The sequence below is a fragment of the Mugil cephalus genome, chromosome 20, assembly GCF_022458985.1.
Source record: "Mugil cephalus isolate CIBA_MC_2020 chromosome 20, CIBA_Mcephalus_1.1, whole genome shotgun sequence".
In the NCBI taxonomy this organism is placed as follows: domain Eukaryota; kingdom Metazoa; phylum Chordata; class Actinopteri; order Mugiliformes; family Mugilidae; genus Mugil; species Mugil cephalus.
This window is the reverse complement of record NC_061789.1, coordinates 6,045,410-6,061,062: the sequence shown is the minus strand read 5'-3', so window position 1 is coordinate 6,061,062 and position 15,653 is coordinate 6,045,410. Positions and strand designations below refer to the sequence as shown.

Below are 15,653 nucleotides of genomic sequence, written 5' to 3'. Positions count from 1 at the left end.
ATAGTAAACATGCAACATGAGGGTTGAGAAGTAGAGTTTGAGCATTTAAAATTCTTATTCCAGTTTAATAATTTCCTCTGAAATTGAAAAGCAAACGATGAGTAACATATTCTGTCTGTCATTCATTTCTTTTCACTACCATTTCTACCTTTTGTTTGTCTCTTCTTATGTGTAATGCGCTGAACAAATATTTGCTTGCTATTTTATTTAGAAGTTGGAAGTTAGCTCCTTTGTTAATTAACACTGTATACTCACTGTTTTCATGTTAACAGAAACGTATACTGCAAACATTGTACGAGTGGTGGAGTGATTAATGGGTATCGTTATTTTTTTCCCTATATCTTGTCTTTTAAAGCTAATGAACTCCAGTTCAGTGCTGTCCATCATTGAGTTTTCCTTTCACACAGCTAGATCGTAGGTCTTAAACATGGGGGTCTGTGGCCCCCAGGGGGTCCGCGGAGGTACTGCAGTTGGGTTCGTATTTTATATTTTATCCCACAAATTTAAAGAGATCCGATTCAGTTCACAAGTGAAATCCCATGTATGTATGTATGTTTATGTCATGTATGTTTACAGCAGTTGCTTGGCCACAAGAAAAAAATCTTTAAACTGTAGAAAAAATATCAGTGCAGTGAGACTTTTCTCTTCCATATGTCATGCTACTTTAAAATAATAATAATAAAAAAGAAGCAAAAGAAAAACGTGTAATTTAATGTCAGCGTTAATAAAAGTCACCACCAGCGGTTACTGTGTTGAGTCCCGATCTGAAACTGAACCATCCTGATCCGAACTTTTTTTTTTTTTTTTTTTTTTGTGCGTGCGTGGCAGTGGCGCAGCAGACAGAGGAGGAGCCAGCGCGCGCCTTCGTCCGTAGCACGACGCGCACGCTCCTCAAACTGTTCGACGCGCACAGATGAGCGCATGCCTTCACCCCCGAGCTCCTCCGCTCCGGAGCACTTCGCGTCAGTTTAGCCGAGAGCAGGACGCACTCCGTGGCCTCGCCGTCGACTCCCGTGTACAGCCCGTGCTTCCGTGCCGTCAGGTCTAAACCCCCCCACGGATGCGCCTTGTATTGTTTTTTTTTAGTTTTTTGTTTTTTTTCCGCGAGTGTCGAGGAGCTGCTAACAGGTGTTTGGGCACGCCGCCCGCACAGCGATCATGTCCAATGGGAAAGACGCGAGTGCTGCTGAGAGGTGAGTGAGGATTCACCGAGAGATTCGGACTCGTCCTAAAACTTTGAGTTGTCGCGCTTTGCGGTGAGATTATGTGTCGATACTGGCAAAAGGAGAGAAAGCACCCGTGCAGGAAACAAGAGTGATTCACCCTCGTCTCTCTGGTTTTCTGTCATTGATAGTTAACTTCCAACTAGTGGCAGGTAAATAGACAGAGCCTGCACCAGGAAGGAGGCTCCTTTACTTTTGCATTCTTCCAGTAAGTGCAGCAAGACAAGTGCGTACTTTTGCCCAGTATAAGTGATATTTGAGACCAGTCTGCACTGATCTCATTTCTCATTTCTCATATGTGAACCCTCCATCCCCCTGAACACGCATCTGAGTTCATTTTTTTTCTCCTCCTCTTTTGAATTTGTGCACCAGCTCCTCCGAGATGACCCTCAAAGAGTGCCTGGACGAGTGCATGGAGGCCCTGGACCTCTTCCTCAACAACCACTTCACCGAGAGCCTGGAGATGCTGCGACCGAGGTAACGCAGTAAAACCTGAGGAGGCCTTGAACTGTCCCAACTCTCAGCTCAAGGGGAACCCCGTTCTGGCTTTCACCGCGTTCGCGGCGGTATGATTTGGCATGATATCAGCAGTTTTCGTGCCTCTGGCCATGTTAAAGAGACGTATGTGGTGTGAACTGCGAAGCGCCGTCCTTCCTGTCAGGCTTCAGTTCTCCAGGATATGAAGTGTTTGCCGAAGCTGACGCCCAGGGGCTGAGTGATTCAACAGCTAACAGTGTTAGCCCTGCAAAATAAACACAAGACAGAGTGGGATGGTGGAGGAGATGGAAAGAATAAAGACATTCACTCGTATCTTTTCTCTGCAGGAACATGGAGAAGCTGCACGTTGCTGTTATACAGAGTTTGCTTACAGTATGAGGTGTGTGACCCTGCGACTCTGTGTGTCCCATGCAGAGTGAATGAGAGTATGTACCATGCCCTTATCTACGCCACAGTCCTGGAAATGCAGGCCATGATGACTTTCCAGCACGATGACATTAGCAACGCAGGGAACACGATGAAGAGTGCCCAGGAGGTCTGTAAGAGGTCAGCGAGACTCGATTACTCTCACCGAATCTAAATGAAATGATGTTTGTGATTTTCGTGGAATTGAAAACGACTCTTCTCCAACAATACAGGAGTTAAAAAAAATAGGTAAATTTTAAAAAGGGGCATTTGCATTTATGGCTCTACTGACTGTGACCATACTACCGATTTGACTGCGTTTGCATGAGAGAAGCGACAATAGCCGCTGTTAACAGTCCCATTTAATTAGAGGATGAGCTGCGTGTCAGGGACGATGTGGTTGATATACCTGAAGTGCTAACAGCGCGTTCGATGTTTCAGGTTTCGTCGGAAATCCCAGTCTTTGGCTAACAAGTTAGGAGGGAACCTGCTCTCTGAAGGTAAAAAGAAGGACCATCCAAAACATTGAATGCATAGACTTAGAAATGGATTTAATGCCCTCAGTTCAATGGATTTATTGAAGTGACCAAAAATTCTGTGTTTCTGTTCTATTCTATTCTGTGTTTACCTTTTGTTCACTTAAACGTACCCACTGACACCCTAAAGCATCTCTGTACGGCTGATATGAGCAGTGGTGCGTTCAGCTAAACGCTAACATGGGTCTGATGTACTAATGTAAAGGATGTCAATGTTTACCATGTTAACCATTTACAGTGTTAGCATGCTAAGGTTTGCTAATTAAAACAAAGTACAGCTGCAGCCGACAGGTATCCATGAACCAGTGGACTCGACAGATTAAAGGAGACGTTCATGACTGTACTAAATGTCACAAGTAACCACAGAACAAGTTAAATGTTGCTACTAGGGATGGGCATTGATAAGATTTTATTGATACCGATGTCATTATCCATTATATTCCTTATCAATTCCTGCTGTGAATTTCTAGTCTGGAAAAAGTAGCCGTTCATGGTTTCATGTAAACAACAGAAATTTTATTGAGTTTCTAAAGAAGAGATAAGAGCTTGTGCAAGTGAACAAATAGGGAATTGGTCACTGGAGATCGTCGAATACATGGCGCACTCTGTATTTAATGCATGTCGGTGGCGTTGCCGCCCTCGCTTGAAATTATGGCGCTGCATAAATTCCTTGGCACGGAAAGAATCGATAAGAATGAAGGCTAATGATATTGATGAGTTGAACCAGTTGGAACAGGTTCTTTTGAAGAACCGGTTCTCAATGCCCATCCTTAGTTACTACCATAACATACTCTGGAGATGTAAAGCGTCGTGATCGGTGGATATTTGTCTTATCGGTATAGAAGTTATATTGTCACTCACTTGCTAGTGTGGACAATTTGAAGCGTCTCATGCTGCCATTTCTATACTTTCTTTAAAATCGTTAAGACGTGTGCGTGGACTAGCAAATCTCTCTAGCATCACTAGAGTCATGTTGCGAGTGTGGCTTAAACATCACTTGAGAATTATTAGTGGATTAGTGATGATGGGAAAATAAAGAAAAGTGGTCCAAGCACTAATCCTTGGGGTGCACCAGGGATTAGTGCGTATGTACGGACTTGTCTTTTTTCCATGTTATTTGGCACAAATGCCAAACGGGATAACAGTTAAATAATACTAACATTTGAACGAGTGATGCCTCATTGAGAAGATGGATGGATGTTAATAGGTTAGAAAGATCTGGTGGTTTCTGTATGTTCAAGTTGAGGAAGGGAAGGAGACATGAGATGTGATGAAGTTGCATGTAAGACCAATAAGAAAAGAATTAAGACTGAATGCCCTTGTCTTGTAGATGAACCCTGAAAAATGCAAAGATCTAGCTTTGGATTTTACTATTTAATCTTTTTTTTTTGTATTATTTGTTATTGTTTAATGTGTGTGTATATGGGTGTGCTTTTGCAGTGCAGCTCCACGCAGAAGTGTGTTATGCAGAGTGTCAACTCCAAAGAGCTGCTCTAACCTTCCTACAGGTGCAGTGGGATTATATAATTATTAAAACACAAAAGCAACGGTATCGCCTGATATATCTGGACATATTAATAACACAACACAACCACAACCAGCTGACTTGGCCAGAGTTTCCGGCCATGTCAGTTTTCCATGACTGTGTAATTTATTTTTTTTACTTCTCTCTGTTTTTTGTAGGATGAGAACATGGTGAGTTTTATCAAAGGAGGGATCAAAGTACGAAACAGTTACCTGATTTACAAGTAAGTAATAAATGTTTGTATTAAATCAAAGAAATTTGATTTTATTCAACGCATTCTTATGTTTCACTTTGGACACTTGGTATTGGCACATCTTCTAGTTGCAATTGCAACACACTCATAAAGATATTTTGAAATATATATATAAAGATATTTTTAAATATCTTTACCACTTCCTCCCATTGAGCATAGTGAAGCTAGAATTCAAGAGATACGGGCGCCGCCATCTTGCAAATTTGGAGCCAGAGTCTGAGCCGTACTGTCGGGGTCAAACAGTTTTTTTGATGTTTCTACTCTCAACACAAATCCCACAAAGGAGTACACCGGTACATTCAGGATCTCTTGAAGGAGTGGTGGTCAATGGAAGTTGTCAATAACAGCTGACATGGTGTCACATCCTGTTTTTATAGCATCAAATAACAAACTGACCGAAGACATGAACCATCTTTGGGGAAAAAACGTATTAGATGTGCACTAGTGTTTTAGTGTGGTCCATCCAATAAGGTGTGACTGGAGGGGGAGGAGCTTATAACCTATACTACAGCTAACCACGCAGGGGCACTCTACTTGCTTTGGCTTCACTTTTGAGGAGTTGTCATGACGTCCACATTTTTTACAGTCTACGGTTGCTACCATCAAATCAACCATGCTGGAACATAGATGGATTTTACAACACTAACAAGAGCCGTCTGTACACTAGTTATGACTTTATGCTTGTTTCATTCAAAAACATATGTAGTAGGAAATATACAAGAGGGTTACAGAGGCAATTAGAGAACTGAAATGCCCGCTAGCAACCTGCAACTGCAATGGGCAATGAGATTGTTTTAACCGTGGATACCTGCGCTGTGCTGCCCCGTAATAAAAGTCACCACATAACATTAGCTGTGGTAGTTATATGGGTTGTTGACTCGTCTAATCCTGAGTTAGCTAACATTATGCTAGCTAGTGTTACTTGCATCTTGTTTTACTAGGAGGAAGTAACACGTTTATATATAACGTTAACAACGCATTCCTTTGTCGATGAGGAGGATTCCTGCCTGAGTCACATTAGGCAGACTTTGATTGGCCACACACATGATTCTGCATTACTTCATGACATCATCAAACTACACAATGTGTCATTGTTTTGACTGAGAGACCCCTAGTGGAAGGAATTACATTACACACTTCCTCCTGACACCCTGCGTCCTCATACGGGGAAATGAAGTTTTAGGTTTTATTTCAGCTTACTGTGCTTCATTTAAACCCGCTGTCCTCGTTTGTGGACACTTTAGTCTGTCATCTAGTGGTAGTAAAGGGTCAGTACACTAGTTGGGAAAAACATGATAGCGGGCGAATTCATTCTACAGACGATCACAGGGCAAAAGTGGACGAGGAACAAAGCTCCATTGAATTCTATGGTTATTTATTTATGCTTATTAACGTTTCTAGTTTGATGTGATCCGCAAATTTAACACATTTTATCAACAAGCTACAACCTTGCTAATTAGCAAGTACTCAGCTGAGGACATTGGGACTTCATTATTTGCAATTCCAGTTTTGCTCAGCCATGTACAGGTTGGGTGACTTTATTATAATATAAATAATGAAATAATCCCAGTGTCCACAGATGAGGATAGCGTTTGTTTGATTTTTTTAAAAACTACTACTTCCTGTTCCCCTTGGAAATACCTTGGAGAAATTAAAAAATGCATACCAAACAAAAGCTCGGGTCTCAGGAGGTTAAGTGAATGGTATTGGTATATATAATACATTATGCACTGAAAAATATATATAAAAATTAACATAAAAATTGTTTGCTTTGGTGTATTTGGAAAGAGCCAGGATATTTCAGTTTCTGCTGTTTCTATTTTATTCTGACCATTTTTTTTTAAATCTGTCTCAGAAACCGTCTTTCATTCTTTTATTTGCTGTTATGTTTTTCAATTATATGTCATTAATCTATACAGTAACCAATTGTTGTTGTTAACACGACTGACATATTTGTCTTTTATTGTCCAGAGAGCTGCATTCCTACATAAATTCTCACCACTGTCTCAAAGGACCCAGTCACGTTCAGTTAGAAGGAGGAATATCGTTTGGAATAGGGGCATTTAATCTGGTATGTCATACATATTTTTTATAAATATAAACTGACAGACTTGGAGTTTATTTATGCAGCAGGTCTTATCAGGTCTTCTTTGCTTACAGACGCTCTCTTTGTTTCCTCCACGGATACTCAAAGTTTTAGAGTTTGCAGGCTTCTCCGGAGACAAGGTAAGACACTGTATACTCCACGTACAGTTCCTCCATTATGCATTTATTTACTGCATTTTTTTTTTATTTATTTTTTTATAAAGGAATACGGCCTATCTCTCCTGCATGACGGTGCGACAGGGTTGAACCTGCGCTCCATGCTGTGCGCTCTGCTGCTGCTCTGCTACTACACCTTCCTCACGTTCTTACTAGGTAGGCCCGCGCCCGGGCCCAATGCTCGATCGCTTCAGCTCGTGGGAAGATGTCTGCATCGTATTTCATCGCGCCATATTTCTGTCTTTGTCATCACAGGAACTGGTGAGGGAGAAGTGGCAGAAGCTGAAAAACTGCTGAAACCTTTCCGGCTTCGTTACCCACGGGTGAGTCACGATTAAGATGATTATGATGATCTTTTTACAGATCAAACCACTTAACATAAAAACAGGAAGTCTCTGCCTGGCAATGGAGATGTTAACATATTATTGTTATTCTCATGCAAACATTGCATTGGGGACTTCTATAATGTGCACAGCTACTCATTGACTCTAACAGTCTGTTATAATTATTATTAAAAATATTTTAAAAATTACAAAGAATTAGCCTTTATTCTAATCCGTAGTATAAAGCAAAAAAGACAAAGTTAATATTAGATTTTCTTTCTAATAACATGATTTTAAGTTCTTTTGTTGTGTACCAAAGGACAAAATGCACATTTACTTGTTTAGCTTTTTTTTATTATTATTATTTTAAACTGAATTTGAAATACCAAAAAGTGCAAGAACCATTTTGTACGAGACTGCGAATTTTATTTCTGCTTTAGACTTTTCAACATAGAGGTCTATGGGGACTGACTCACTTTTGGAGTCGGCCTCAAGTGGCCATTTGAGGAACTGCAGCTTTGTACTCGCAGACGTTAGCCTCGGAGGTTGCTGCTTGATTGTGACATGCAGCCATTCGCAAAAGTTACGTGTTTGCCCCTGCTTCTCATTCTATCATGAGTGCCGCAACTTTTTGGGAGCACAATAATATTTCAGTGGACGTTGATATTAAGGAAAAATCTACTGTTTTGGTAATGAAATTATTGTATTGGAAAACTGGTTGAAGCTGCAACTGTGCTAAGATTTTGGACTAATAAAATAAAAAGTAATACGTTCAGTGTTGGCCTACTGTATATGCTGTACTGTTTGTTCCATATGCGTCAAGGGTTTATTACTGTGGTTTCAACCATTAGTGTACATCTAATGCTTTGAGTGTTCAAAGAGAGTGCACATTAGTGTAATTGAGTTCTTCGATTGCGTCATTGTTCATTTAATCTTTCTCTTTCCACTCCTTCATTGTGCGTTTACATTGTGTTCTTTCTGTCGTCCATTCCTCACTCATTCACACCCTGATTGCTTTCTCATTCTCGCGCTCCCCTTCGTGCCTACCTCGCCTACCTGCCGGCCCCACCTGACTCGCATTCTTGGTAATTCGCAATCCCTGTCTCCACTCCACCTTTTACTCACATCCCAGCCCATCCCAGAGAACAAACTCGGGAGCTCCTACACTCTGTGTGCCAAAGCAAAAATGGAACCGTCTTGGTTAAACACGGCCAAGAGTGATTGTTGAACGATGCGCCTCATAGCAAATACGTGAGAAGTTTACACGGGACAAACTGGAGAAGTCAAATTTAATTAATTCCTTTTTTTTAATTTATTTCCTGTTCAGGGAGCGATATTCCTCTTCTTCGCCGGCAGGACTGAAGAAATCAAAGGGAACATTGATGAGGTGTGTTATATTATTATAATATAACACAGTAATATATTATTTCTCCATTATGAGTGCATGAAATTGTTTGGTTACCATGGTGATATTGTTGCCACGTGTCCAAACGACCAGTGCCCAATGTTAACATTTAATTCTACCTCAAATGCGTCATCGCAGTTTCACATGTACTTATCATTTGTGTCGTTCCACCGTCCTCTACCAGGCGGTGGCGCTCTTCGAAGACGGCTGCAAGGCCCAGCAGACGTGGAAGCAGTTTCACCACATGTGCTACTGGGAGCTGATGTGGTGCTTCACCTACAAGCGAGCGTGGAAGATGGCGTACTTCTACGCCGACCTGCTGAGCCAGGAGAGCCGCTGGTCCAAGGTACGGAGGTCGGAGGGTCGGAGGATTTGTACGAGTCGAACGTCTGAAGGAATAAATGGATCATGTTTCTGTCTGGTAGGCCATGTACGTTTACATGAAAGCTGCTTACCTCAGTATGCTGCCGGAGGATGAGGACAGGCCGTTCGGGGAGGACGAGGTAGAGCTGTTCAGGTAAATACACACTCTGGTCACAGCTTTTTGTGCAGTTCGAGGATGGACACTACATAAGCAGTTTATACCAAGAGTCTGAGAACGCACCCCAAGGTTTACATACATTTAGTGGACTATGCCTTAACAGTTCCTAAAGATTCATTCACACATTTTGAGTAGGGGATTGTACGGACTAGTCCAGTAGTGTTGGTGCTTTAACCGTTTAAAAACTGAACGGATGGCCGGCGATCCGTTAAAGCTTGTGTTTTTTAAGTGACCGAAACTCACAATGGTTTGAGCTACTGACAATATTCAAAATGTGGCTGAACACTGGGACATTGTGCTTTTGTCTGGAAGACCTTTGGTTTAACTAATTTCATTTTTACCAACAAATTCCTCCCAACGACTGTATCTTCCTGGGTCTTTCCAGCATTCAGCCACACTTTGAAGTTTGTCCATTCGTGAGTTATTCAAATATATATTTTTTTATCTGTAGGCGGATATTTAGGTCTTAAAGGGTTAAGCATCATGTCAACTAGTCACCGATCACGTGACAATAGCAACATGGCTGCCTCTGAGAAGACAGATGAGGAGTCGGGTGGATAGTTGCAGCAGCAAACTAGCAGCGGTTCATCAAGTGTGTGAAAATACTTCACTAAAGATTGACACATCAGTCCTGAAATACAACTAAAGTACTACTATATTGCATCTGAAAAGACATCCGCTGATGCTAGCAGAGGAACGGTCCAAATCCTCTGGACAGGAGTCAGTTAACAACTTCACCGAATATCCAGCGGTAACAGGGAGAAGGAGGCTGCACATCGACACATGCTGATGGTGCTGAGTTGCAGCCTGTTTTTATACAGTCTATACACATCTGCAGCGCACTGTATGCAGCACATGAGCCGACTGTTTTCAACATACTGCATGTATTCAGGTCAACAATATAGATTTCACTTTGACATCATGGGAACTTCAAGCGACCTCAGGAAAAATACATGGATCTCCACAAGTCTTGTTCATTCTTGGGAGCGATTTCCAAATGCCTGAAGGAGCCATGTTCATACGATGCACAAACAATACAATGCAAGTATGAGCACCGTAGCACTAAGCAGCCATGGAACTGCTCAGGAAGGAAGGAAGGAGACGCATTCTGCCTCCTAGAAATAAACATACTTTGGGAAGAAAAGTACAAACTAAAGGACCAGCAAATGACCTTGTGAAGACTAGGAGTGGGCAATACCAAGTAAATACAGGCTGATACCAATACTGAAATCATTGAATACCTTAATTTTTGCCTTTAGTTGGTTGATTTATATTTGATAACAAATATTTTAGTCAAATAAACCTGTTTCCATTAACTAATTACAGTATAAAATAAGAAAACGGAACAATGTAGCAAAAATATGAATATAACAATGTAAACAACACAACAACAATGGAAAATAAATTCAGTTGAGCAAATAAGTAAAGCACTCAAAGCAAGGAAGAAGCTACAGCTCCTAAACTCCCATGAATAAACCGTTTAAATAAATATCCAGCTGGTCGGGCGTAATCTTGGTCCAACATTGTTATGTCTCCCAGAAAAAAGGTGGAGCAAGCCGAAGAACACCGCCCCAAACTTTAAGCACGGGGGTGGCAGCATCATGTTGTGGGAGTTCTTTGCTGCAGTGTGGACCATTTAACTTTAAAAAAAAAAAAAGTTCAAATGTGGATTTATGGAAGTGGTGTCTCAAGACAGTTTTATAGTTTGGCTCTAGTTGCTTGTTGTACATAGGATTTAGTTTGTTATATGACATAATTAATGAGTAAGGAGCATTTGTACTAGAAAATTCCAATATCTTCCTCTTGTAAAAACAGAACTGTCAGTTTAGACAGAATAAGATGATCTACTGACAGCAGAATTGATGTTGGTTTCATCAGTGTTGACAACAAAAGCCTTTCTAATAGGAGAACGTAACTTATGTCATTGGCAGTACTAACTTATTGCAGGCACAGTGTTCTGTGTACACAACTATTGGCAACAAAACTGTTGATGTCATCATTTTATAACACCTCCTCTGTTCAAACAAATTCGAACAGATATCTCAAGAGTTTATTTGCCTCAAGCTGATCCGCTGTCTAACTTGCCTGTGCTGTTGTCGTGCATTGAACACTAAACTTTTCTAATGCTTTGTGGGACTGGGATAAAGTCAAACACGAGGCAATAACTACTTTTAACCTCCTGGGTTTTTTTGATCTTTATATTTAATTTCGCCACGGTATTTGGGATTAGTAGGATCTAAGACTTACTAAAAAATAAAGAAACAACTTTGAACAGGAAGACACAAAAACAGAAAAAAAAAAGTGACGTCCTCATATGTGGACACTGGGATTATTATCACCCAATGTGTGACTAAATATAAAACCGTTTATTTTGATACCTGAACATGGCTGAGCGGAGACAGAACAACGAAGCCCCAACGTTCTCAAACGAGTACTTGCTAATTAGCAACATCGTAGCTCGTTGCTATTGATAAAATATGTTAGATTTGCGCATCATATCAAACTAGAATAAATGAATTTCAACCGTAAAATTCAATGATGATGTTCCGTGGTGATTTTACACCAGCTAGCGTCTTGACCATTTCCTACCACTAGATGGTAGACTAGAGTGTCTAGAGCACTGATGAGCAGCCGGTTTAAATGAAGCAGAATAAGCTGCGATTAAACCTAAAACTTAATGTCCCCATATGAGGACGCAAGAGGTCAATGTAACACGCATTCATACTGTCACCACTGTGTCGGTTCTTTCAACATCCTCTTGAGTCTCAAGCTCAAGGCCCAGGCCTAGTTTGCCTGTCCGCTTGTGTCGACTCTGGTTTGTTGTCCATATTTTTACATTAATAATTAATCAAACTAACCCACAATCTCCAACTGATTTTAGTTTTAACTTTAGGTTTATTCTCATCACCCGCTGCCCTAACAAGACAAGCTAAATTTCCATCCATAGCATGGTAGAGACCAAAAACAGAGTTTAAAGAAGAGTTGTTTTTTTTTTTTTTTTTTTCCCACTTAAAGCTCCCGGTTCTGTTTTCTTTGGCACCACTTTCGTCACATTGTTCAACCTGAGCTCATAAATCCAAAACGGTGACGCCAGTGACATTTTGATGATCGCTCAAACATTTGCGTCGCTAACGCAGCACAGTGAACGCAAACACCCAGATCCAAACACTGTTTATTTTTCTACCTCTTTTGGTTACAGATAGCGTCTTAACATGTGAACATCAAGTAGGGAGACGCTAAATGATCTCTAAATGTTTGCTAACGCTCTTTATAAGGCGATCATGTGTTGCGTACACCTCCCTACATGGGTAAGACAAGCGGTTAAGCCTGCATCCGATTGACTTGGACAAATTTCTATTTACTCTTCTCCTCTTTCTTTAGACAAGTGCACACATTCAAGCAGAAGATAGCGGGGAAGTCTCCCCCAACAGAGAAGTTCGCTATCCGTAAAGCCAGACGCTACAAGCATCCCAGCCCGGTCAAGCTCTCAGTACCAGTGCTGGTAACGGAAAGAAGACACACATTTTTACACTCTTGTTTATGTTTGAGCCAACAGTCTTTATAATGCTTCATTTTACAGGAGATGATGTACATGTGGAACGGTTTCAGTATGATAAAGAACTGTCCAGAGCTGACTGAGGGCATGTTGCAGACTTTGGTGGAGGCAGAGCGCACTCTGCTGGAGTCTCCCGGTAATTCCAGACTGAAGAATCAAAGGGGAAAGGAAACTCTCTGAGTTGCTTTTGAGAAAACTGACGTCGTCCCCCTCTGTGTGTTGCAGCAAATGATTACACGATGGACGATCGCTGTTTGATCCACATGTTGAAGGGCCTGTGTTTCAGGAACCAGGGTCTCCTCCAGGCTGCTGAGGAGTGCTTCAACAAAGTGTGCTCAAGGTGAGCTGCTCTCAGTTTCAGCCTCTGTGCTGCATGGGAAACACACACACACACACACACATACAATCCTCAAACATTTGTTTGGCTCTTGTGAAAATGGCATCTACAGCGTAGCAGCGGCTCAGGATGTGTGTGACTGGATGTACTGACAGTGTCGTGTTTGCTTAGCAACTATAAAATGTTCTCAGCTCCTACAGTGAATATTTGCATTGCAGTCAATAAGGACTTTACTTCTTGTTGAAAATACACTGATGAGAGACTTGTTTGATGGGGAACAAGAGAACAATTGTTACAGAGGACTTAACAAACGGTGTGTGTGTGTGTGTGTGTGTGTGAAGTGAACAGGAACGTTAAAGTCATCTCTGTCTGTGTCTGTTCAGTGAAAAGAAGATCAGGTTCGACCACTACCTGGTGCCCAACACTCTGGTGGAGCTCAGTCTGCTTTACATAGACCAAGGCAGGAGGGATGAGGCTATTAAACTGCTGAACAAGGCCAAGTAAGTTAAAGCTTCACGTGAGGATTTCATGGGAACACATTGTTTGTGCAGTTGTTTGGTCCGTGTGAGGTCAACGTCGGGTGATTTTGACTAAATAGATTTAAAGAAACGTAGCCGGAGTCTTCATTCATTATTATGTTTATGCTTTCCTGCCATTTTGGCGACTCTGTAGTAAATTTAGTGCGTTGTCCAGCTGCCTTTGAATGCAGCGCCTCCACCGCAAATGCCCGAATATACTTAATAACAGGTCTTTTTTTTTAGTTTTTCAAGTTTTTCTTTAAAAAAAAAATCCCTGAAAATACAACTTCATTATTATCATTTTTTAATCCAAAAACAAAATAAAAATATTTATTTTAAACCAGCTAAGGTAGCTCTTCCGCTGTGTCCAATGCTAAGCTAAGCTAACGTACATAGCATTTTGTGACGTTCGTCTAAAATGTTCTAATTTAGTTCCAACTATTAATAAAATTATAAATTAAAACTTTCTTTAAATAATATATATTCTGCATAAGTACACTGTATATAATTGAATTATATTCAAACAATATTCAGTGTAATTAATGTGAGATTCAGAATGTTTCTATTTAAAACAGGGGTGTGAAACATACGGCTCGGGGGCCACAGCAGGGCCACCCGAGGATTTAATCTGAATGCAATTTTTTTTCACTAAAAGTATCTACTGTTCCTTTATTTTTCAGTTTTAGTTACATTTTAGGGAGAGTAGCCCCGAACTGAGCAGCAGGTGGCAGCAATGTGCAGAAATTGCACTTTTCTTTCTTAAGAAATGTCAGGCTGTTCATCAGAAATTGGATTGGAAAAGGAAAATTAAAACAGAAGGCGCAAAATCTTTAGTTGATTAGATATTTTACATATATATATATGTATATATATATTTAATTCTCTCCTGCAATTTTGGCCCACAAATTTAAATTTCTTTAAATACACATTAACAAAACTCCAACATATTTTAGTATGTTAGTATTTAGCTATGTAGATATAAATATGTGTGTATGTGTGTATATATATATATATATATATATATATAATTGAAAGATAAAGAAAATAACTGACAGTTTCAACTTAAAATATAACTAAATGTTTTGTCTTTGGGGAACCTCAGCATGTAATATGCAGCGTTGTGATTGGCACAGTAGCAGTAGGGGGCGGGGCCTAATGTGTACAAGAGACTTAGGTTGAAATAAAATATATATTTGAACCTGTGTATTATTTGAATAGCTTCGTATTGAATGCAAAATGATACTAATAATGTAAGTTTATAAATAGCACTAGTTTAATATAGAACATATATAGTAGGTGGGGGGTCTCTACTTAATCTCTCCATCAGTTTGGGGGTTTTTGACCTGAAAAAGACCCCTGGTGTAGAGCCACTAGAAGAACACTAGAGGTCGCTCTGTGCCTGCGTAGACATGGATACGATCCTTTTAATGGACGTGATGACTGATCGGTCTTTAAAGGTGCCTTTGAAAACCCCTTTTAACGTCTACAGCGTACGCACACTGGGTGCAGATGCAGAGCGACGTCACAAAAAAAAAAATGTGCACAGCAAATAAAATCTCATCTGCACCGTTTTTCTACTTGCAGACACAACTACAAAGAATACTCGATGGAGTCTCGCACGCAGTTCAGGGTGCACGCTTCTTTGGCCAAACTCAAGGCGAACCCCGGCGAAGAGGACACGCACATGTAGGAGGACGATTCTTCAGGACTGACACAGGCACAGGCTCCTCACACTGGACTGTTTTAGCATCACATCGGGTTTTAACACATACATATATATGTGTGTGTTCTCATTAAGTTAACGCCGGGTTCATTTTTTTTAAGCATTAAGTGTAATAGAACAAAGGTAAAAACCTGGATATTTACAAGAGCGTTACTGTGAGACCGGCCTGACTGAGGGACCCCTCGGGGGGGGGTGTATGTACAGTAGGCGTTTTATTTAAATAATTAAACACTAACAGATTTGAAAGCCACTAGAAATGTGATGTAATTAATTTTAAGAATTCAAAATGAAATGTATAGTAATGAGTCTATTTAACTGTATTTAAAGATTGATTTTTAACCTAATTCAGTTTCAGCGTATTGTGTTTATCCACAGAAGGTCAAGATTTTGCTTTTTTTTCTGTCCACATTGACAATTTGAGTGTCTGAATTCACCAGAACTCGACGCAGAGACGTGTTTTGTTCGGGACGGGCTCATTGCAAAAACTTGTGTAGTGTTAAAAAAAAAATATTTTTGCATAAATAAACTGTCCTTAAAACCAAAACGAG

The 15,653-nt window shown here is 40.5% G+C and overlaps 1 protein-coding gene across 2 annotated transcripts; it reads left to right on the top strand.

The window, feature by feature from the left end:
• Positions 1-843: 843 nt before the first annotated feature.
• Positions 844-15,652, top strand: zgc:158403 (tetratricopeptide repeat protein 39A). 2 transcript variants are annotated; one of them, XM_047572289.1, is made up of 18 exons: positions 844-1,193; positions 1,596-1,700; positions 2,136-2,267; positions 2,568-2,626; positions 4,103-4,170; positions 4,346-4,410; positions 6,412-6,511; positions 6,601-6,666; positions 6,750-6,858; positions 6,958-7,025; positions 8,353-8,412; positions 8,615-8,776; positions 8,856-8,947; positions 12,353-12,473; positions 12,552-12,663; positions 12,753-12,867; positions 13,248-13,364; positions 14,967-15,652. In XM_047572289.1, exons 1-18 carry the CDS (start codon positions 1,159-1,161, stop codon positions 15,070-15,072), a joined length of 1,692 nt encoding a protein of 563 aa, XP_047428245.1. In that variant the 5' UTR covers positions 844-1,158; the 3' UTR covers positions 15,073-15,652. The 2 variants fall into 2 exon arrangements, with proteins under 2 accessions (XP_047428245.1, XP_047428246.1); XM_047572290.1 differs by having other exon boundaries at positions 1,146-1,193; positions 1,596-1,958; positions 2,048-2,267.
• The last annotated feature ends 1 nt before the right edge of the window (position 15,653 follows it).

Excerpts from the sequence above, each read along its gene's own strand:
- zgc:158403 (XM_047572289.1), top strand. The coding sequence starts at position 1,159 with ATGTCCAATGGGAAAGACGCGAGTGCTGCTGAGAG. Across the intron at positions 4,171-4,345 it reads CTGCTCTAACCTTCCTACAG|GATGAGAACATGGTGAGTTT; the intron begins GTGCAGTGGGAT and ends TGTTTTTTGTAG. Across the intron at positions 6,859-6,957 it reads CTTCCTCACGTTCTTACTAG|GAACTGGTGAGGGAGAAGTG; the intron begins GTAGGCCCGCGC and ends TTGTCATCACAG.